The 24,216-nt window shown below is 40.9% G+C and overlaps 2 protein-coding genes across 2 annotated transcripts in view; both read left to right on the forward strand.

The window, feature by feature from the left end:
• Nucleotides 1-20,808, forward strand: part of Kcnd2l1 (potassium voltage-gated channel subfamily D member 2 like 1) — a 145,744-nt gene extending 124,936 nt beyond the window's left edge. The window contains exons 3-5 of the mRNA XM_087659538.1: nucleotides 16,622-16,835; nucleotides 19,734-19,800; nucleotides 19,961-20,808. Of these exons, the coding sequence (XP_087515664.1) occupies nucleotides 16,622-16,835; nucleotides 19,734-19,800; nucleotides 19,961-20,761 (1,082 nt within the window). The 3' untranslated portion in view covers nucleotides 20,762-20,808. The remainder of the gene's footprint in view (nucleotides 1-16,621; nucleotides 16,836-19,733; nucleotides 19,801-19,960) is intronic.
• A 124-nt stretch (nucleotides 20,809-20,932) lies between these two features.
• The window catches only part of Kcnd2 (potassium voltage-gated channel subfamily D member 2), a 507,546-nt gene continuing 504,262 nt past the window's right edge, over nucleotides 20,933-24,216 (forward strand). The window contains 1 exon segment of the mRNA NM_031730.2: nucleotides 20,933-22,600. Within this exon segment, the coding sequence (NP_113918.2) occupies nucleotides 21,486-22,600 (1,115 nt within the window). The 5' untranslated portion in view covers nucleotides 20,933-21,485.

Here is a 24,216-nt window from a genome sequence, read left to right on the forward strand (position 1 = left end):
AGAAGCAGTCATTAAAGGTCTCCCAACCAAAAAGAGCCCAGGTCCAGACGGGTTTAGTGCAGAATTCCATCAAACCTTCATAGAAGACATCATACCAATATTATCCAAACTATTCCACAAAATTGAAACAGATGGAGCCCTACCAAATTCCTTCTACGAAGCCACAATTACTCTTATACCTAAACCACACAAAGACCCAACAAAGAAAGAGAACTTCAGACCAATTTCCCTTATGAAAATCGACGCAAAAATACTCAATAAAATTCTGGCAAACCGAATTCAAGAGCACATCAAAACAATCATCCACCATAATCAAGTAGGCTTCATCCCAGGCATGCAGGGATGGTTTAATATACGGAAAACCATCAACGTGATCCATCATATAAACAAACTGAAAGAACAGAACCACATGATCATTTCATTAGATGCTGAGAAAGCAATTGACAAAATTCAACACCCCTTCATGATAAAAGTCCTGGAAAGAATAGGAATTCAAGGCCCATACCTAAACATAGTAAAAGCCATATACAGCAAACCAGTTGCTAACATTAAACTAAATGGAGAGAAACTTGAAGCAATCCCACTAAAATCAGGGACTAGACAAGGCTGCCCACTCTCTCCCTACTTATTCAATATAGTTCTTGAAGTTCTAGCCATAGCAATCAGACAACAAAAGGAAATCAAGGGGATACAGATCGGAAAAGAAGAGGTCAAAATATCACTATTTGCAGATGACATGATAGTATATTTAAGTGATCCCAAAAGTTCCACCAGAGAACTACTAAAGCTGATAAACAACTTCAGCAAAGTGGCTGGGTATAAAATTAACTCAAATAAATCAGTTGCCTTCCTCTATACAAAAGAGAAACAAGCCGAGAAAGAAATTAGGGAAACGACACTCTTCATAATAGACCCAAATAATATAAAGTACCTCGGAGTGACTTTAACCAAGCAAGTAAAAGATCTGTACAATAAGAACTTCAAGACACTGAGGAAAGAAATTGAAGAAGACCTCAGAAGATGGAAAGATCTCCCATGCTCATGGATTGGCAGGATTAATATAGTAAAAATGGCCATTTTACCAAAAGCAATCTACAGATTCAATGCAATCCCCATCAAAATACCAATCGAATTCTTCAAAGAGTTAGACAGAACATTTTGCAAATTCATCTGGAATAACAAAAAACCCAGGATAGCTAAAACTATCCTCAACAATAAAGGACTTCAGGGGGAATCACTATCCCTGAACTCAAGCAGTATTACAGAGCAATAGTGATAAAAACTGCATGGTATTGGTACAGAGACAGACAGATAGACCAATGGAACAGAATTGAAGACCCAGAAATGAACCCACACACCTATGGTCACTTGATTTTTGACAAAGGAGCCAAAACCATCCAATGGAAAAAAGATAGCATTTTCAGCAAATGGTGCTGGTTCAACTGGAGGTCAACATGTAGAAGAATGCAGATCGATCCATCCTCATCACCCTGTACAAAGCTTAAGTCCAAGTGGATCAAGGACCTTCACATCAAACCAGACACAATCAAACTAATAGAAGAAAAACTAGGGAAGCATCTGGAACACATGGGCACTGGAAAAAATTTCCTGAACAAAACACCAATGGCTTATGCTCTAAGATCAAGAATCGACAAATGGGATCTCATAAAACTGCAAAGCTTCTGTAAGGCAAAGGACACTGTGGTTAGGACAAATCGGCAACCAACAGATTGGGAAAAGATCTTTACCAATCCTACAACAGATAGAGGCCTTATATCCAAAATATACAAAGAACTCAAGAAGTTAGACCGCAGGGAAACAAATAACCCTATTAAAAAATGGGGTTCAGCTGGAAAATATCATCCTGAGTGAGCTAACCCAATCACAGAAAGACATACATGGTATGCACTCATTGATAAGTGGCTATTAGCCCAAATGCTTGAATTACCCTAGATCCCTAGAACAAACGAAACTCAAGACGGATGATCAAAATGTGAATGCTTCACTCCTTCTTTAAATGAGGAAAAAGAATACCCTTGGCAGGGAAGGGAGAGGCAAAGATTAAAACAGAGACTGAAGGAACACCCATTCAGAACCTGCCCCACATGTGCCCCATACATATACAGCCACCCAATTAGACAAGATGGATGAAGCAAAGAAGTGCAGACCTACAGGAGCCGGATGTAGATCGCTCCTGAGAGACACAGCCAGAATACAGCAAATACAGAGGCGAATGCCAGCAGCAAACCACTGAACTGAGAATAGGTTCCCCGTTGAAGGAATCAGAGAAAGAACTGGAAGAGCTTGAAGGTGCTCGAGACCCCAAAAGTACAACAATGTCAAGCAACCAGAGCTTCCAGGGACTAAGCCACTACCTAAAGACTATACATGGACTGACCCTGGACTCTGACCCCATAGGTAGCAATGAATATCCTAGTAAGAGCACCAGTGGAAGGGGAAGCCCTGGGTCCTGCTAAGACTGAACCCCCAGTGAACTAGACTATGGGGGGAGGGCGGCAATGGGGGGAGGGTTGGGAGGGGAACACCCATAAGGAAGGGGAGGGGGGAGGGGGATGTTTGTCCGGAAACCGGGAAAGGGAATAACACTTGAAATGTATATAAGAAATACTCAAGTTAATAAAAAAAAAAAAGAAATACTCAAGTTAATGAAAAAAAAAAAAGAACCGTTCACTATCAGTCACATAACCGTATCCTGTGAGTCATTTATCCGTACTATACATAAGTTTTGTGTGTGTGTGTTATACATATGCATATAATATACATAGATATTAATGTCTATAGTGTACATAAATGAACAAAATGAAAGGATCATTGCTTGAATTATATACTCTTGTTATTGGTTTTAAAAGATAATCATAATTCATGCAAAAGTGAATGAATACATTCATAGGAGTAAATCTTTCACTGTAGGGGATATCCTTGTAATGTGAGGGTGAAGTCCAGGGAAGCCCAGACTACTTCTCTTGGTCAACTTTCATATTGTTAGTTCTTTGAGCAGAGTTAGTCCAATTATGAACTTAGTATATTAAAATATAAAAGCATACAATTATAACAAATTGGCTTAAATATCTAAAAATCATTTACATCTGGTTTATAAACATCATGTAACATTTATAACTCTCATTCAAAAAACACTGTTCTCATTTCCAAATTTTCTATTCCAATGATATTATTATAAAACATATTGAAAATTATGTAGAATCTTCCTTCATTCATTCCTTTCTTCTTTGTTTCCTTCCTTCCTACATTTATTTTTCCTTCTTTCTGTCATTCCTTCTCTCCTTCCTTCTCTGCCTTTGTCTCTCCCCTTTGATCTCCCCCCTCATCTCCGCTTTTTGTTCCCCATTCATCTCATTATGAGACAGTTTCATATCATCTAAGTTTGCCTCAGAGTTGATATACACTAAGGGTGATCTTGAACTTTGGATCCCCTACCTTTCCCTCCCATATGTTGGGGTTAGAGATATACACCCAGGCAAGTGCTCTTACATTGTTCTGATGATCCAATCCAAGGCCCGATGCTTGCTAAGCACATGCTTTACAAACTGAGCTACACCTCTAGCCTTAATTTTTTTAGTTTTTCATTATTTTATATACAGTGGATATTTTCTTTAAAATAAATATTTATTAATATTTTCTCTAAATGAAAAGGTCCTGGTAGAAATTACTAACCAAGAATTCATATTCAATTAAATATCTTATACTTTTATTGATTTAAAGCAAAGCAAATTGTTTTCCAAAGAATATTTAAGGGTGGGGGGCAGATATACCATGATTGTGAAGATGTTCTTACTATTTATTCTGCTTGTGAGGCACAGCTAGTTACTAGTAGGATTGACAATAAGATGTATTAAATAACAAGCAGATATACATAGTATCAGAATAAAAAAATCACTGAGTAAATTTTCACTGAATATGTTATTATCTTCCATTTTATTCAACTGTAGTGTATATTTACTGGAAATATTATCAACATCTCACAGACATATTTATATATCTCCTTTAAAAACAAAAAGTTCATTGATTACTGTCATTTATAATCATTAGGTTCAATAAACTCAGAAGAAAGGAAGGTTAGATTTTTTTTAAAAAATGTGTATTAAAATATCAAAACAGCACATTAGAGAAATGGGATGTGTCATGAAAATGAATATTTATGAGTGACAAAGTTGTATTAAACTGATACTTTATATTCTTCTCATGAAAATATTTAGATATCTGTCTCAAAAACGTCAGGATGTAATTTATGTCATAAAACTTAGAAACAGCTATTGCCGCTGTTAAATTGTATTAGCAATGCCCTACCTTGAAATGATCTACTGGGACATTCTAGAATTTCAAAACCAAAATAAGATAACAAAATCACCACATATGGATTTAGTTCTAACCTATTGCTCCTGACAGCATCTCCCACGGTGTTGAAGCAAAGAACGAAGATGAAAAGCTTTGTTTTTCAAAGGCAAATGCTTAACAGACTCATCTATACTGACATTATAGGTGGTTGGCACTCTTTCCCCATTGCATATAATGCATAAATGATAAATTTCATCTTGTACTTGTGTTATATTCTGAAACTTTGAAAGTAGCTTTTAACCTGACAGAAAAATATCTGAAAACATATAAAACAAAATGCTGATACTGCTGAATAAGGAGTATATTACCTCTTCTTGTATTTATCAAAATTTATGACTAGAGCAAAATACTGTCACAAACTATTTCAAGGAACTATTAAGCTGAAGAAAACTCTGATATGATTCTGTTTTGGAAAATGACAAATAGCTAAGTGACTAAGGCTTTTCTGGTCTATTGGTAGTTCACAAATAAGAGCACAAATGAGCTCAGAATGTAATAATGATCAAAATGTCTTTCGTTGTCCCAAATACCCATTGAACCATTCACTTGTACTTCTTATCTTGATTGCTTCTTGAAGTATTAATGCTTCATACTTAAGGATGCAGAGATGCCTTATCTTCCCTTACTGCAACATCACCTTTCTGAGACTCCATTCAGAAAGAAAGTTGTTTGTGGATCACGCCATGATTCCCTATGTCTGGTTCTTCCCTGTGTTGATTAACCTTCCTTTTGCCCATTTCCGGGCCAAATTCTGCTGTGTCATTTACACTCACTAAAACTTAGCTCAGTATTTGTAAACCAGTATAGAAGTATGTTAAGTGCCTCTAAAACCACAACACATGCAAGCATTTCCTAGACTCACAGAAGCCAAACGTGGTGTAGACATTTGTAAGACCAAGATGCTTCTGGGGAAGATCACAAAAAACAGAGTTAAAGATATCTCTGCCTATACAGTAATATCTTAGTTAAAAACTAGGTTTACATGATTCAGTACTTAGCTCTCTTATATAAGGTAGAAAGGATACATATTTGGAACATACTTGGGAAAGGCTTTGCCTGGACAAGTTATATATGCTGCCTATTCCATGTTGTCTCTTTCCAGTGTGGCAGCACGCACAGCACCTTTTCTCCAGCAATGATGTAAACAAGTGCCAAAATTTCACACAAGAAAACCTATTCATTCCAGTTGGGGTATGTATGGCTTACTGAATATGAGCTCTTCTTACAATGTACAGAACTGATAGTCCGGATTCCTAAAAACAAGTACTCAACACACACTACATAGGACACACCTTTGTACATTTTTGGATAGGTGAATTATAATTACCAATTCTTGAAAACTGACCCAGGAACCAACCTTCCATATGTCTACACAGAGTACAATTTCTAAAGAGATTAGCATAGACCTCCTATGGCCTTCAGAATAAGAGATAGTGCTCTGAACACTCTAGTTCTGAAATAGTGCTGCTTCTGCTGCTGCTTCTGCTGCTGCTGCTCAGTGTTCCTGTGTGTACAGACTTCCTCTGATGGTGTATCTGCACTAATTTTATTACTACATACTCTTGGAAACTAGATACAATTTGAAAGGGTTTGTTTAAAAATTATTTCATGGCTTCTTTCTATGAGCACAACATAGCATCACTATTAATGCCAGCGTTTGGCACCTAGCATGGCTGTCTCTGAGAAACTCTATCAGCAGCTGAGCGATATAGATGCAGATGCTTACAGCTTGATCATTGTACTGAGGTCCGGAACCCTGTGGAAGAGTCAGAAGGATTGAAGGAGCTAAAGGGGATGGTATCCCCATAAAAAGACCTCAGTAACAACTAACTGGACTGTCGGGAGCTCCCAGAGACTAACCCACCAACCAAAGAGCAGAGATGGGCTGGTCTGTGGCCTCTGGACACATAGGTAGCAGAGGACTGCCTTGACTGGCCTCAGTGGGAGAGGATGTGCCTAAAACTGTAAGGACTTGATGCCCTAGAGAAGGGGGATGTAGGATGATGCCATTATACAGGTGAAGGCAGTTATAGGATAGAACGAAGCCTGTCAATGGACAAGGAAGAAAGATGGGCAGGAGAAAAGTTTTAGAGAGGAGGAGGAGACTGGAGTGGGAGGAAAGAGCAGCTGAGAGAACAGGGAGGTGGATGTTAAGATTTCTCTCTGCACATTTGCAAGTTGTTATGAATATTCTTAAGGGATGGATGTATACAGGACTTGGTATGTCTAGGTGGGCAATTATATATTCTCAATTGGATGAGAGGTTATTGTGTTGTGTGTTCTTTCATGCAGTGATTTTATTGAATTTAACAGAGTGTGTGGTGGCTGGAGACACTAGGCCACCACGGAATTGGGATGTGTATGTCTGGCTTGGTGACAACCTGCCTTGGGAATTAGACGGGTAGAGAGATTGCTGCCAGGCTCAGAGAGTAACCATCGGCAGTGTGATATGGGATGGAGCACAGCAGGTGAGAGACTGAGCTGGGCTGGCTGAGATGAAGACATCTAACAGATGTTTGCGGGCACTACGATGCCGGATCTAGTGTGGGGTAAAAGAAAGCCCTTTTTTAATTTTACAGCACCAGGGAATGTTGGAGGTGATGTGGGGAAGCACCCTCTCAGATTGAATGGAGAGGGGAAATGCTATTATGAATTCTTGGCAGGGGAGTCCAGAAGAAGAGGTTGAGCATTTGGAATGTAAATCAATAATATTACTAATAAAAATAATATTTAACGGAATCTGGAAAGATGATTCAATGTTTAAGAATTCTGGTTGCTCTTCCAGGGGACTAGGGTTTGATTCCTTGTTCTTACGTGCAGCTAAAAGACCTTCTGGAGCTTCAATTCTAGGTGATACAATACACTTCTGGCCTTCCTGAGCACCAGGTACACACACACACACACACACACACACACACACACACACACACACACACACACTCTCACAGATATGCACAGAAGCACAACACTCTTATGATAAAATAAAGGTTAAAAACATTTAAAAAGTCCTTTACATTTAAGGGATTATTAAATCTCCTTCTACTGAAGACTCTTCATAGCACACCTCCTTTTCCATTGCCATCTCTTTCCTGATGGAATAGTCTACTCAACACTAAACTCTGTACTTTCCAGGAAGTTCTCCTTCAGCAGCATTAGCAGGTACTTCTCTCTTCTTGTTCAACAATAGTGCTCTGCACACATGGTAGAGGGGTGCTCACTTGGAGGATATCTCACTGTTATCAGTCTATTCTCATCGAGATTTCTCCTGCACATGCAGTAATGGAAAGGAGCAAACTTGTTACTTTTCTTTTGGAACCAGTTATATAAATGAACACCACGTAGGATCAATGCTGGAATGTCTTCCCTACTGACTGATTTTTCTGGGATGGCCATCGATTTCTTTTTCATGCCAGAGTTAGCTTTGTTTATATTTATCTTCATCTCACTTAAGTGTTGCCTATTTTTTTTTGTATCTTAGAAGGTTTTATATTTATATGGTAAGACATTCCCAAATTCAAAGGATATTTATGCAATTATTCATGCCTTACTTCACCATGAAAACCGTTGTTAAGAAAGAAAAGCTATGCTTTGCAAATGTCTGTGTTCGGAATATAATTAACTTAAAAGATTTTGGTTATCCAACACTGAGCGCTCATCTCTGAAAATATGCATATAAGTAACATTATAGAGATTGGACAGACAGTGTTTACATATTTAAGAGCAGAGAAAGAATGAGAGAGAGAGAGAGAGAGAGAGAGAGAGTGTGTGTGTGTGTGTGTGTGTGTGTGTGTGTGTACATATACACATATGTATGCAGAAATAGAGAAAGCAATCTTGAGAAGAAACAAGGTATGTACACAGAAAGGGTTTGAAGGAGGAAAAGGAAGGGAGAAATGATGAAATTATACTTTAATTTCAAAAGAGAAAACAATGTATTAAAACTATTGAAAATTCGACCAAGAACACCAAAGACAATACCTCAATAAGCGTCCAAGGCCTCATGCTCCTTACATCCCTATCACCAAGGGGCTGTTAAGATCAGTGGGAGAACTGTTCCCGTAAGAATTCCACACAATGGGCGAAAATGAGAATTCATACACATAGCAGAACAAACTCTAATAAGCTCTCGCAATTACTACTTACCTGAGGGACTAGAACAATTTTAATGGAAAACCTGCTTAATAGCCATCTATTAAATAACTGATTTTCTTTATTTAAATTAAAATCTAACACACACACTTAGTAAGAAAACAGGATTTATATACTGCAGTCTTCTATTTTGAGTTAATACAGGGGATGTTTATATCCACCAAACGTGAGTATTGCATTGTTCTGCTTTTCTTTATGTTCTGCTTTGGGGGATGTATTTCAGGCAACCACATAACTTTACATAAAGTTATGTAAAGAAGCAAAGGCGTGTCTTGATAAAGTATATCAGATACTATAGAGTAAGCCAGAAATGGATAGCTTTCTAGCAAAACAGGGCAACCTAATTAAAGCTTTCTTGTCCTTGTAAGACATTCTGAGGGTTTCCTTTCCTGTACATTTGACACAGGTCATTTTGCACCACGCTACATGTGATCCTATGAAGAATATGCTTTTTTCTAGTTTAAGAGTAAAAACTGTACTTTTTTAGCACTTTGTCTGTCCCCTTCCCCTTGGTACTCACAATTGTTATGGTACTGTAATGATTCCCTAGCAATCACTCCCAATGCTATGATAAAAATCTTAAGAGGGACACTCACAGTGTTCTCATTCGTGTCCTCTTCATCTTTCACAGACAGTTGACAGTTCATGGATTGGCAGGATTAATACAGTATAAATGGCCAACTTTCCGAAGGCAATCTACAGATTCAGTAAAATCCCCATTGAAGGCCCAGAAATTCCAACTCAGTTCTTCATAGAGTTAAAAAGAGCAATTTGCAAAGTCATTTGCAATAACAAAAACCTAGGATAGCGAAAACTATTCTCAACATAAAAGAACTTCTGGAATTCGTAGGCAAATGGTTGGAACTGGAAAATATCATCCTGAGTGAGCTAACCCAATCACAGAAAGACATACATGGTATGCACTCATTGATAAGTGGCTATTAGCCCAAATGCTTGAATTACTCTAGATGCCTAGAACACATGAAACTCAAGACGGATAATCAAAATGTGAATTCTTCACTCCTTCTTTAAAAGGGGAACAAGAATACCCTTGGCAGGGAAGAGAGAGGCAAAGATTAAAACAGAGACTGAAGGAACACCCATTCAGAGCCTGCCCCACATGTGGCCCATACATATACAGCCACCCATATAGACAAGATGGATGAAGCAAAGAAGTGCAGACCGACAGGAGCCAGATGTAGATCGCTCCTGAGAGACACAGCCAGAATACAGCAAATACAGAGGCGAATGCCAGCAGCAAACCACTGAACTGAGAATAGGTCCCCTATTGAAGGAATCAGAGAAAGAACTGGAAGAGCTTGAAGGGGCTAGAGACCCCATATGTACAACAATGCTAAGCAACCAGAGCTTCCAGGGACTAAGCCACTACCTAAAGACTATACATGGACTGACCCTGGACTCTGACCTCATAGGTAGCAATGAATATCCTAGTAAGAGCACCAGTGGAAGGGGAAGCCCTGGGTCCTGCTAAGACTGAACCCCCAGTGAACTAGACTGTTGGGGGGGGGCGGCAATGGGGGGAGGGTGGGGAGGGGAACACCCATAAGGAAGGGGAAGGGGGAGGGGGCTGTTTGCCTGGAAACCGGGAAAGGGAATAACACTCGAAATGTATATAAGAAATACTCAAGTTAATAAAAAAAAAAAAAGAACTTCTTGAGGTCCCTGACCTCAAGCTGTATTACAGAGCAATCATGATAAAAACTGTATAGGATTGGTACAAAGTACAAAGGTGGGCAGGTAGATCAGTGGAATAGAATTGAAGGCTCAGAAATTAACCCACACACCTATGGTCACTTGGTTTTTGACAAAGGAGCTAAACCATCAAGTGGGAAAAAGACAGCATTTCAACAAATGGTGTTGGTTCAATTGGAGGTCAGCATGTAGCAGAATGCAACTTGATCCATTCTTATTTCCTTGTACAAAGTTAAAGTCCAAGTGGATCAAAGACTTCCACATAAAACCAGATACACTCAACCTAAAAGAAGAGAAAGTGCCCTTGAACACATGGGCACAGGGGAAAACTTCCTGAACAGAACACCAATGGCTTATGCTCTAAGATCAAGAATCGACAAATGGGATCTCATAAAATTCTAAAATTTCTATAAGGTAAAGGACACTATAAATAGGACAAAATGGCAACTAACAGATTGGGAAAAGATCTTAACCAATCTTATATCCGATAGAAGGCTAATATACAATATATACAAAGAACTCAAGAAGTTAGACTCCAGAGAATCAAATAACCCTATTAAAAATAGGGTACAGAGCTAAACAAAGAATCCTAAACTGAGGAATAATGAGGTACCTAAAGAAATGTTCAACATCCTTAGTCATCATGGAAATGTAAATCAAAACAACACTGAGAGTCCACCTCACACCAGTCAGAATGGTAAGATCAAATCTCAGATGACAGCAGATGCTGGCAAGAATGTGGAGAAAGAGGAACATTCTTACATTGTTTGTGGGTTTGCAAGCTGGCACAATTACTCTGGAATCCAGTCTGGCAGTTCCTCAGAAAATAGGACATAGTACTACCTGAGGGCCCAGCTAAACTACTCCTGGTCAAATACCCAAAAACTGCCAGCATATCACAAGATCACATGCTATGTTCATAGCAGTCTTATTTATAATAGCCAGAAGCTGGAAAGAACACAGATGACCTTCAACAGAGGCATGAATACAGAAAGTATGGTATATTTACATAGTGGTATACTACTCAGCTATTAAAAACAATTACTTTATAAAATTCTTAGGCAATTGGATAGAACTAGAAAATATCATCCTGAGTGAGGTAACACATGTTATATGTACTCACTGATAATTGTTTATTAGTCCAAAAGCTTGGACAGCCCAAGATACAATTTATAGACCACATGAAGCTCAAGAAGACGAAAGACAGAAGTGTGAATGCTTCACTACTTCTTAGAAGGGAGTAGAAAAATATTCACAGGAGGTAATATGAAGACAATGTGTAGAGCAGAGACTGAAGAAAAGGCCATCCAGAGACTGTCATACATGGAGATCCATCCCACATGCGGTCACCAAACCCACTCACTGTGGGGGATGCCAAGAGGTGCACATTGACAGGAACCTGATGTAGGCTTCTCCTAAGAGGCTCTGCTAGAGTCATAGCAACTGTTGGACTGAAAACAGGATCCTCAATTGAAGAGTTAGAGAAAGGAAGGGGGAAACTAAGGCAGTTTCCAACATCATAGGAAGAACAACAATATTAACCAACCAGACCCCCCCCCAGAACTCTCTGGGACTAAACCACCAACCAAAGAGTACACATGGAGTGACCCATGGCTCCAGCCCCATATGTAGCAGAGGATGGGATTTGTTGGGCATCAGTGGGAGGAGGAGAAGCCCTTGGTCATGTGAAGGCTGGATGCCTCAGTATAGGGGAATGCCAGGGCAGGTAGGAGGCAGGAAGTGTATAGGTGGGGGAGCACCTACATGGAGGCAGGGGGTGGGAGATGGGATGGGATGGGGGATTTCCAGAGGGGAAACTGGGAAATGGGATAACATTTGAAATGAAAATAAAGAATATATCCATGAAAAGAAAAAGAAAAAAAATTGAAAACAGCATAAAGACTCTAAAATGCATAAACAACATTTGTTTCAGTTAAAACATATTTCTATTCTCTTGTGTTAATTTTCCTTCCATTAAGCCCATTTAAGGTAGATTGAATTTCAATAACTAGAATACAATTGTTTGAGTGGTTATCTTGCTGGGAGTTGGTGTGGTGTATTACAGTGCAAACTTTTGTACCACAGTAGCTGGCTGCTCCAAATTGAGCAAATTCTTACACACTCTGCCTTTTATCATGCAAACCTTGCTCACCAATTTAAAGCTAGTTGGCTAATAAAAGGCTAGAACCTGTGACTGGCAGAGAGAAAGAAAGGCAGGACTTGAGATTCAAGTGAGCAGTGTCAGGGAGACCTGAAAAGAAGGAAAAAGGAGATGGAGAGAGGAGGCGGTCTCTAGAAGAGAGAGATGAGGAGGACATGGCCAGGAGAATTGGACCCTGAGGATAACCCAGGCAAGAAAAAAACAGCAAGTAAGGAGGGCCATATGGCTGAACTGTAAGTTAGAATAGCTCAAAATCTGCCCGATGCAGGCTTACAGCTTGTAAATAAAATACCGAGATTTTGTGTCTTTTATACGAGCTAGCTAGAATATGTAATTTATTTTACACTATTTGCCATGTATATGAATGATTAATTAAAACAATACATTAACAACTGTTTCTTCCCTTCCAATTTGCCTTCTGTTTTTCTAGGTCATGGGTAAAAAGACACCAAAATGCACGAAACCAAGAATATGTTTACAACAAAAATCATCTTTATAATGGCATTATTAAGTATATTGGTTTATGAAGAATTGCATGTATCAGGACATGCACTTCAATGTATTAGGACAGAAGGAAACAATTTTGAAACTCTTATTAACGAAGCAGTTAACAAACGTGCTTTAGAAAACTTGTTAATCTTCTTAATCGAGCCTTAAACTTTTATTCCTAAAAAATAACTTGTCAATGTATATATGTACATACATATACACATTCATATGCATATACATATACTCATATGTATATCACATATATATCACATATCCCATTTACATATACACATACATATACATCCTGTGTGTGTGTATATATACATATATATATATATATATACATGTCCATGTGCCATATGGATACACAGACATGCATATACAACACACATTATAGGTATTAGAACATGCACACACATACACATACATATATGTATATAAATATGGTACATGCTACATGCACATGTACATATGTCTGTATTTACAGATATATGGTATATATTATGATTTATTAATATATAAGAAATAAACACACTATACTCTAATTATATTCTAATTTGATATGGGTTGAGGAATGGTGGTAGAAGAATATGAGAAAATTTGCCTGGTATTCAAATGTTGTTTTTTTAAGGGTGGAAGAAGTGGTGTGAACAGTAAAAGCACTGGAATGAGCTAGTAGCATTTTAAAATAGAGAGTCTTAGAAAATATTTGTTAGTGTTGCTTGACATGACAGCATACACATTGCAAAGAACGCATATTTTATATTCATACCCAAAGCTTCAAATCAAGGTGCACGATATAACGTTGGTAAATATTTCCAGAAATAATTCAGATTCATTGCACATTTGATTTTGAGCAGCTTTTTAGTCATCTACCATTCAAAAGTCTTTTACTATGACCAAATTTATGACTTCTAAATGTAATTATGTGAGCTCAGGTTACCTAGCTGGGCTATAGACTTCTAATCTTCTACGGTGTGACTGGTTTTCAAAACAGCATTGTGGGCATGTTGAAAAGAACTATTTGAAAATAGCTAAGAATTTTCTATATATGAAAAACGTTTTAAAATGGGAATTGTTGAACATTTAAAACCTGGAAAGTACTTTGAGAGTGAACAAAGGGACAAAATAAATCAAGTTCAAGTTGTCAACTTATCCTTTTAATAGTGTCCCAAAGGGAGATTCAGGTCATGGCACTTACCACAGTGACTATATTCCAGAGGTTCTTGTGCCTTTTGAAATATCAATATATTTTAAGCATTTGAGCTGCCTTAACAATGCTGTGTCATTCACATGTCTCCTGGCATGTCAAATTTGATTTCTGTGTGATATAAAGGGATAGAAGGGAGGGAAGAAGGAAGGAAACTCATTGCTTTGTATGCAAACCAAAAAGTTATAAAGCTCCCTATATAAAATTAAAATAAAATAGTGGAAATAAATGACATTCTCCTTTTGAGCAAATAATGTGTGTGGGTATTAAAATATTTTGTGTGGTATGATTACGAGTGTGTGTTAATGTATGTGCATGTCAGCGTGTGCACACTACATCACACGTGTACAGCTCGGAACAAGCAGTGCCGCTGGTCATCACCTCCCACTTTGTCTTGACATAATGTCCTGTTGTTCACTGTGGAATACAGAAGGCTTGTGTGCTTTTGAACGCATTTGTCTCCGTCTCTAATCTCATTGTAAGAGTTCAGGGATTGCAGATGTGTGCTACCCTGTCTGGATTGGCATGACCTCTGGCACTCTGTATAAGTCTTCCTATTTGTGTAGCAAGTACTTTAATCATCAAGATATCTCACCGACCACAATATGTTGTTTTAATAAAAGAATGCACGAATTTGTAGTTGTTCGACTTTCCATCTATGTTCTATAGGGCATAGGAAAAACTTGGCAAAGGGAAGAGTTAACCTATGGAATAAAAGAAAAGATTTGTGAATGCTTTGTTAATGTATTAAATGACTAGAATATACAAAGAATTCAAGCAACAGGAAGAAAAATCTAATTTAAATGGGCAGTTAATCTGAATAGACAATATCCACAAGGAAGATGTATGGATGGATATCAAGTGTACGAAAATTTGAAAGTACTTATTATCAGAGGAATGTAGACCAAAATTACAACAGGATGCAACTTTACCACATTTAGGATGAACATTTTCCAAAACGCGTAATGGAATTGGCTAGACTGATCAGTAATAGGCATCCTTACAAACTTGGGAAGAATGTAAATTAATATATCTGTTAGAACAACGACTATAGTATAGGTGAGTCACTTTTCTTCCTGGTGTAACAAAATGACTGTGAAGGAGAGATGTAAAGAAAAAAGGGTTCATTCTAGCTAACAGTTTGTGGGGGACATGGCTTCAGGAAAGAGAGACATGGCTTTGGAAGCAAGGGGCTGGCTAGTCACATTGTATCAGTGCTCTGGAAGCAGACAAAGAGGAATGCTAACACACAGTTACCTTGTCCTTTTAATTTAGTTCAGGACCAAGTCCTTGAAACGGTGCCACCTGCATTTAGGGTGGGTCTTTCCACATCAATTAACCTAATTAAGTAATTCCTCAGAGGTATTCCCAGAGGCTCCATTCCTAGGTGACATCAATAGGAACTATCATATAGATATTCCTAAAAATGTAGAAACAGAACTGCCATATGTCTGTACAACCCCATCCCTGGATATATGTCCAGAGGAAGTGAAGTTAGTCTGTTGAAGAAAGAAGTTTGCATTTCCATGTGTATAGCAGCAGTGATTTACAATATATAGACAGGCAGCTAAAGAAATGTTGTATAAGTGCACAAGGAATATCATTCAGCAGCAGAAAGTGTTAAGAGTTACTGTATAACTGCAGTAATCAAAAGGAGGGGGAATGCTAGTGATTGTTATGGACGCAGAGATGAACAGGATAGAAAAATAGAAACATGGGAGCATCTTCATAGAAGCAGGGGAAGGGGAGATGGGACCCAGGGGCGGGGGGGGGAGATAACATTTGAAATGTAAATAAAAAGAAGAAAAAAAAGAAAAATAGAAACAGATCCACAAGAAACATTCAAGAGAGTTCAGACAAAGCCTTAAAAAATGTATATCAGTGGGGGGTGGGGGGAGGCAGCCATTTTAATAAAAGTTGCAAGTGCACTTTCAACTTTTTAAGGACAAAGAGGATGCAAAAAGTAGAATTGTAGAATGAAATTTACTTTATGCAAAAATTAAGCCAAGGAGGTCATAGGTTTGATTTTAAAATGTAAACTATAAAGTGCTTAGAAAATTTAGAGGAAAATATTAAGGAATAAGAGCTTTTGCTTGAAACCAGCAGGGTAACTCCAAGAAAGAAAAAGTTGATAAATTGAGTCTCTGCAAAATTAAAACTTTTGCATTATTATAGACGCAAGAGAATGATTCAAAACAAGCTACACGGAAGAAAACTATCTGAAAATGATGTGTCTGATTCAGGAACACCGTCTAGAATCTGTATACTCTTCTAAATAAACACGTAGGACCAACAAAGTTCAAATTGAATATGTGTTGCAGAATATGTGCAGATGAGAAATAAACACAAAATATCTTCAATAAGATCATTACGAAATTAAAAACTAAACTGCAATGGGGGTACGAATGATTAATCATTGTAGACAGTAGTGAATGTGGGGTGATCAGACCCAAATCATTAATATCCTGCTGCAGTTAGGGGAAAATCCAGCGATAACTGAATTACAATTCAATTTGCTTATGCAGGGAAAAACATCTTTAAAGTGAGGATGAGAGGAGGATGCTGGAGAAACAGGGACTCTACTGAAGTGGAGGAGTGCAAAATCACAAAGGTCTGGAAGAACCAGGCTGAACTCTTTATGATTCAGTGCTGGTACAACCGATGCTCAGGAAGCTTAGCCACGTGTGTCCTCAGCCTCTGTGGGAGGCACTCCCGCACCTTCACAATGGGCTGGATCAGGTTCCTTTGTCAGTCTTATTAAGTATTCTCATGTTAGGCGATCTCAAGAAGTTATTTTAGGTAGTATTCTCAAAGATAAGTGGTAGAGAACGGACTAGTGGACGGATGATAAGAGTCACAGGGTGGGGTGCTGTTTTATGTTTATAAAAGGGAACCCTTCTTATTGTCATGTGCTTCGTGTCTATTACGATGGCAGACAATTAACAGTAACGAAACCTAGAACTAAAGGATAAGCACGAACGTCAGTGTTTGTAAAGTTGATAGATTTTAAAATGGAGTCGTCGATTCCATCTTCTGTGCTTAGAAAGTGTGTGTCCCCCGGATTCATATGTTGAAATGAACTCCCCCAGTGAGGCAGCAGTAATATGCGGAGGCTGTAGGAGACCATTGCACAATGAAAAGTAACGATTAGGTCAGACATTCCCCCGTTGGGATTAAGCCCGAGAGGGTCTGTCATTTCCTTCTACTACAGGAGACAAAGTTCGGTGTTTCTTCCTGATTACAGAAAGCAAAGGCTCACTAAATCTCAATACACTGGACCTTCCGATACTCTTGGCTACTTGACCTTAGATTTCCACCTTCCAGAAGCGTGAGAAAAGAGATCTATTTTCATAATCTTCCCAGTTTGTTCAAATGGGACTCAGGGGATATTAATATCGCCCTCTGGCTGTGATTTAATAGGATGTGAGGGGATACCTTTAGGGGAACTAGGCAGGGAAAGTAGGACCCCATACCTATTGCTATACCTATTCTTCATAGGCCTTAAGATTGTTCTCAACAACAACAGCAAAACCTCTCTAAATGCTATGTAGGGATGAATTGGGAGTGAGCACGGGACACTGAGACTCACTGGGTCACTGTGTGTCTGCTAGGGGAAGTAATGAAGGAGTGAGTACCATCAGGGGTCTTCCCTGGCCTTCACTTCAGGAGAGGAAGGAGAAGCCGATATGATTAGAAGGTAGTAATGAATTCACTTTTACTGTATTGAGTTTTTGTTTGCTGCCCATTTAATCAATATGGCGTAGGATACAGGATGGGAGGGATCAACCGGGATTTAGGACAAGGAGAGGAAACCCAAGGCCTCTGTTGGCTTTTCAATATGTAATCTCTAGATGTTTTAAGGAACAGCCGAACATTAAGATGTCAGGCATTTGCCTGTTGGGAGAGGGAGAAATGCTTTATTCAGAGATAAAAGTAAGTATGATGTCTTTGTGGAAATCCCATGCACAGGCTGCATAAGATGAATTGCATGCGCGTTAAAACAATAAAATAGCTGGTTTCCATGTTCTTAGCAAAACACACTGGACCTTGGGAAATATGATCTTTAATTTTTACAACAAGCCTAACATGTTTTATTGTTTTACTGCCTTCCGAAATGGTAGACGTCATATTATCTAAGGCGTCTTCTCATGAAGTTACATGTTTCTTTTGTGTTCAAGTATTTGATCTCCCAGTGGGGGATGTGGAAAGGTCTGTTTCGCAGGTCTATTCCATTCTTACACGGAAGCACGATACTATGGGCTTTTAATACCTACGCCCCTTTCTTATCCCGATGTCATGACTTCATCTTGCCACGATGCCATCATTTTTTTTTTTTTTGGTTAAATTTGTACCTTGTTTTTTTATAATGATTGGAAGGCATCGCCTCCTTTCTATTGGCTAGTTCTCAGCTTTGCAGACTTCGCAAGCATCCTTCGCTTGGGTGATACAAACAAACAAACAGCAGGTGTCCCACACTGCCATGGTGCATTAGCTTCAACTTTGCTACCTACCCTCACTGGAATCCCTAACCCCGCACAAGTAAGCAAGCACAGCAAACAAACATCCAACTTGACGGCTACTCCCGTGTATTACAGCGGATGCTTATTCTCCTTCTTTGACGATTTTCTATACTTTAAGTTCATAGATTCTCTTTGAACGCCCATTTAAAGTAGGCACATCATGCTTATGGTCTCTCTCTTATTGGTTTCTACACAGCAAATCACAACCCACATTCTTCCCATACAAAAGACAGCAAAAGAAGCCTTGAAAAATAATTTTCATGTAGAGGTCAGGCTGCTCTTTCCAATGAACTTCACTTTTCCCATGATCTTAATGGTTTTTCTGATCATGACTTGGTATTTGAAATGTAATTTTTCAAAGACATTTCAACAAGAAACACTGACCATCATATTCCAAGTCCATCAAAATGCATCTGAAGCCTGAACAATGCGCGTCATATAAACACTGAAAAGGTGGGTGGTCTCGGGAAATGTAAGGATTTTTATGTGATCTGATTCTCCATCGAATCTGTAAATTTTTCTGATCCTTTGCCTTTCTAAAACAGCAACCTTAGATGTAAATTTAACTTCTCGCCACTCATGCCATCTAGTGGCCACTGCTGTTAAAAGCTTGATTTTTAAGGAAGACACCTAATGACTGGGGGCGGGGTACACGAAGACCAAAATCGGTTGGCCACTACAATTTTCCTGTCTCTTTTCCCATCACTCACCCCTCACCGGGACACGTTTTCTTCCTTTGGTCATTTTAGATATGCGCAGGGATGCGCAAAGGGCACGAAGAGACACACACTCTCAGAGCCTCACTCCCCTGCACACTGACATTTAGAAAAGGGTCTAAATTCTCCTGTCATTTGCAAAGGACAGGGGGAAAGGAGTTGTGGCAAGACCTAGCCAGAGGAGACTTGTGTGACTTTTCCAGCAAGTTGGACGGGTAATATATTAACCTTAGTATCGTTAACATCTGTTTTGAACAAAAATAATTACAAAAAATTAAAGAACGAGGGGGGAATCACTTAAAAATTCTGCCGCGGAGCTTTGCAGGTTTTGCGACCCAGTCGCCCCCCAAAGGCAACCAATTCCTTCGCGTTCCGCTCTGTTCACCCCCCCCCCTTTGCAGCTTTTCTCGATTTTTTTTCGGCCCCCCTTTCCCACGCTCATCTGGAACCGGGGCTCCGGAGGCAGCAGTAAGCCACCGGTCCCCTTCCTCCTCTCTTCCATCAAACAGCCGCGGCCAAGCGCCTTGAAGCTTCCCTTTGTTCATCCGAGGCTCCCTCATCCCCGGGATAGAACCACCTGGATGCTCTCCCTTGGTGACATTTGGCGTCGAGGCTGGTGGGTGGCTAGGGTGGAGCGAGAGGAGCCCGAGGGGGCGGGGGCGGAGAAAGGTCAAGGCGAGGGAAAGGCAGGAGACGCCTTTGCCTAACCTGCGTGGCGGGGCGTTCGTGCGGCTCTCGCTCTCTCCCTGCTTATTTATCGATCGCACGGGCAGAGCAGCGCGCGGAGCTCGCTCGGGGGAGATGCGGGACCACCCACTGGCGGGGAAGCAGCGAGCAGCCCTCTCGCGCCCCCGCGCCGCCGAGCGCCTCCTGCCTCCGCGCCCGGACGCCAGCCCACTCCTGCCTCGGTCCCGGCCCCACGCTGCCACCGCCTGCCCCGCAGCCCCGGAACCCCGCAGTCCCGGAGCCCCGCAGCCCCGCAGCGCCCCGACCCCGGGGACGCCGGCCGCGCAGTAAGTTGGCAGGAGCGAGTGGCCTGGGCGGCTCGCCTCCCCCGCACCTTTTTGAACTTGTTGCTGTTGGCTCTGCTCGCCTGCGCCTGGCTTTTGGGAAGGTGACAAGGAGGAGGGAGGCACAGAGGGTGGGGGAAGGGGACAGAGAGCTCGCCAGAGCTTTATTTATGCTCCCCGGGAGCCTGGGATCTGGCTGCTCGGGAGCCGCTGGCTCTGCCTTTCCCTTTCCGGGTGCAAGGCGACAGCAAAGTCTCTATGCAACTCAGCCCCGGCGCGTACTTTGCCAGGTATGTACGGCGGGCGAGGCGCGTTCTGCGCGGAGGCAGATGCTGCTGCCGCCACGGCGGCGGCGGCTGCCAGCTCCCGAGCTCTATAACTGTCACACTGCACCTGAGCTGAACTTGAACAGAGAGTGAAGGGGCCCATCAGGCGAACGCTCTCTTTCGGCTGGCACAGAGGGTGTCAGTCGACGTGAGGGGACAGAGAACTCTAGACCGACGCCCCCCGCCGCGAGCCCTGCACTTCACCTCCATCTCTGCAAGCGCAGCGTTGAGTAGAGGAGGCCAGCGGACTCCAAGGGACGCGGGACAGCGGCTGTGACCGCATTTCTGGAGCTACAACAACAGGTCGTCTTTTTGAGACGCCTTTGGCGGGAAGGACCACTTCAGCAGAAGGGGAAGGTGAAAAGGTTCTTTCTTTTAAGAGACTACCACTGGTTGACTTTCCCTGTTTCCTCTCACCTGCTCTATATACCGACCCTGTATCAACCAGACTGTATCAGGGGAGAAGTGAAGACACCTGTTTGAAGCAAGGCTGTCTCTAAAGTCACCTGTGCGTTTAGATGTGCCAGGAGGTGCCCTGGTCCAACTGTTGGCAGAGCTTTGTTTAGGCTCTATGGAGAGAGATTTTTAGGTCACTGTATTTTTTTTTTCTCTCTTAGTATTCCAAATACTTGTCTGTGAGAGAAATCTGGCTTTTTGGGTACTGTGACTTCACCTGCGCCACCTTGGAATAACCGTGTTCCTGTGAGCCGTGTTCCCCAGTGTTTTGTCTGAGGTGAAGAAGTGGGGCATTTTGTTACTTTCATTGTGTTACTTTGGGTGACCCCTGATCACTCTTGTGACCTCTACTTCAGACAACATGGCAGCCGGTGTTGCAGCATGGCTACCCTTTGCCAGGGCAGCCGCCATTGGGTGGATGCCTGTTGCCTCCGGGCCTATGCCAGCTCCCCCAAGGCAGGAGAGAAAAAGGACTCAGGACGCTCTAATTGTGCTGAACGTGAGTGGCACCCGTTTCCAGACATGGCAAGACACCCTGGAACGATACCCAGACACTCTGCTGGGCAGTTCCGAGAGAGACTTTTTCTACCACCCAGAGACCCAACAATATTTCTTTGACCGTGACCCAGACATCTTCCGCCACATCCTCAACTTCTACCGCACGGGGAAGCTTCACTATCCCCGCCATGAGTGCATCTCGGCTTATGATGAAGAATTGGCCTTCTTTGGCCTCATCCCAGAAATTATTGGCGACTGCTGTTATGAGGAGTACAAGGACCGCAGGCGGGAGAATGCAGAGCGCCTCCAGGATGATGCAGACACTGACAATACAGGAGAGAGTGCTCTGCCCACCATGACTGCTAGGCAGAGGGTCTGGAGGGCCTTTGAGAACCCCCACACCAGCACCATGGCCCTGGTGTTCTACTATGTGACCGGGTTCTTCATTGCCGTCTCAGTCATCGCGAATGTGGTGGAAACAGTTCCATGTGGGTCTAGCCCAGGCCACATAAAAGAACTGCCTTGTGGGGAAAGGTATGCAGTGGCCTTCTTCTGCTTGGATACCGCCTGTGTCATGATCTTTACGGTTGAGTACTTGCTACGCCTGGCCGCAGCGCCTAGTCGTTACCGTTTTGTGCGCAGTGTCATGAGTATCATCGATGTGGTGGCCATCCTACCCTATTACATTGGGCTGGTGATGACAGACAATGAGGATGTCAGTGGCGCCTTTGTCACACTCCGAGTCTTTCGAGTCTTCAGGATCTTTAAGTTTTCCCGCCACTCTCAAGGCCTGCGTATACTGGGGTACACACTGAAGAGCTGTGCGTCAGAACTGGGCTTCTTGCTCTTTTCCCTCACAATGGCTATCATCATTTTCGCTACGGTTATGTTCTACGCAGAGAAGGGCTCTTCAGCAAGCAAGTTCACCAGCATCCCTGCAGCCTTCTGGTACACCATCGTCACCATGACAACACTGGGGTAGGTGCCTTTGTAGGAAATGAGATGGGGATTGGACATGGGGCGGGTTGATTATGAATCTCTTCCGGCTTCCTGATGCTTTAGCGTGACTACATTTTTTTCTCTTAATGGATTTATGAAAGCACTTATTCAAAAGTTTAGAAACAAATATTTTGATCTGTGAAATGGGTATGACAAAAAAAGATTAAAATTACCAGGGAGTTGCAGGCAAATATTAATTACTGATTCTATATAGTGACAAATATGGAATTATTTGACTAATTATTAGATGTGGATGGCATGTTTTTCAACCTAAGACTCCTGTCTAACTTTACATCATTTTAAAAATTATAGATACGATTTTCAAAACTTTTATATCAGTATGCTATTATGTTCATTTTCGTTATGAGTAATGTGTTATAATTAGAATATCAGATCAGAAACAGGTCAACTATACAAAATATAATGTTTGGAAGTCTAGGTTTGCCTCCTTTTGTAAAGAAAGAAGCATATGCCTGTCAGTCATCCCTACAGTTTTCAGAAGCTATGGTTCCCATCAGTCAGAGAGTCTACAGATGCTCCATCCACTACACATGGACGGCAGAGCAGCGTCTGTGAGACCATTGGTTACCATGGGTCAGTTGCAGTGTGCAATTTGGGGTTCAAAATTTCTCCTGGAGTTCTTTCCTTCATTCTTTTATTTGAGGGCATGAAGTTTTACAAACCAAAGGAAGGTTTTCTGAATTTGTGTTTTCAGAAATGGACTTCTAGGGAAAGAATTCAGACTTCTCTAGATGTTATAAAGAATGGTGTGGAGTGATTAAGAATGTTACTCAAACTGCAGAAAAGTAGCAGCACTTGTCGGGGTAGGAAAGCTAACAAAATAAACCAGAAAGAGAGGCTACTTTGCAGAGTTCGTAGGTGATCCTTGGAGAGGTATCAGTGTTCCTTCTTTGGCTTTGTGGCTACCTTTCTTGCCTACGTAATCAGGGTAAGAAGGATTTGATAAGGACTCTAGGAAAAAAAAGTTATTCCCAAGGCTGTATTCTTGGTTTTGTGTTTCTGACTCATTTAATTGGCTTCTTTAAATGACATCGTGGTTAAAGTCAACTTAATTTTATTGGCCATATTGTGCTGAACAGAATTTCTCGTGTTATATGGCCAACTAGTGGAATATGTTTTTATGAGGGGAAATTTCTGGCTGAGTTAATGAAGAAGACTGGCTGAAGTAAAATATAGTGCTTTGGATTTTGATTAAGTCTGCCATATCCTTGAGGATATAATTATAGCTTTTAAAAGGTGAATGAAGGGAACTCAAATCCTTCTGCTTTCCTTCCCCTTTATCCTGTTGGCTGTTTTGTGACAGATAAGAGAGGATGTGGCAGATTATTACAGGTGCTTACCCTTACTCAAAAGAGTTATGCCTTTTTTTTTTGTTCTGTCTCTGTGTTGTGTGAATCATGAAAGGACAGTCAGGTAGCTAGGATTGCTGTCATTTCCCATTCGAGCTCTACTAAAGAAGCTCTATGTTAAGAAGAAAACAAAGGAGAAGCTACTGAGAGACAATACACTTTACAAAACGTGGTGGCGTGCAGGTTTTTCCTGAGGTCTCAGTGAGTCATTTAGAATTGCATGCT

The sequence above is a fragment of the Rattus norvegicus genome, chromosome 4 (genome assembly GCF_021556685.1).
Source record: "Rattus norvegicus strain SHRSP/BbbUtx chromosome 4, alternate assembly SHRSP_T2T, whole genome shotgun sequence".
Taxonomy (NCBI): Eukaryota; Metazoa; Chordata; class Mammalia; order Rodentia; family Muridae; genus Rattus; species Rattus norvegicus.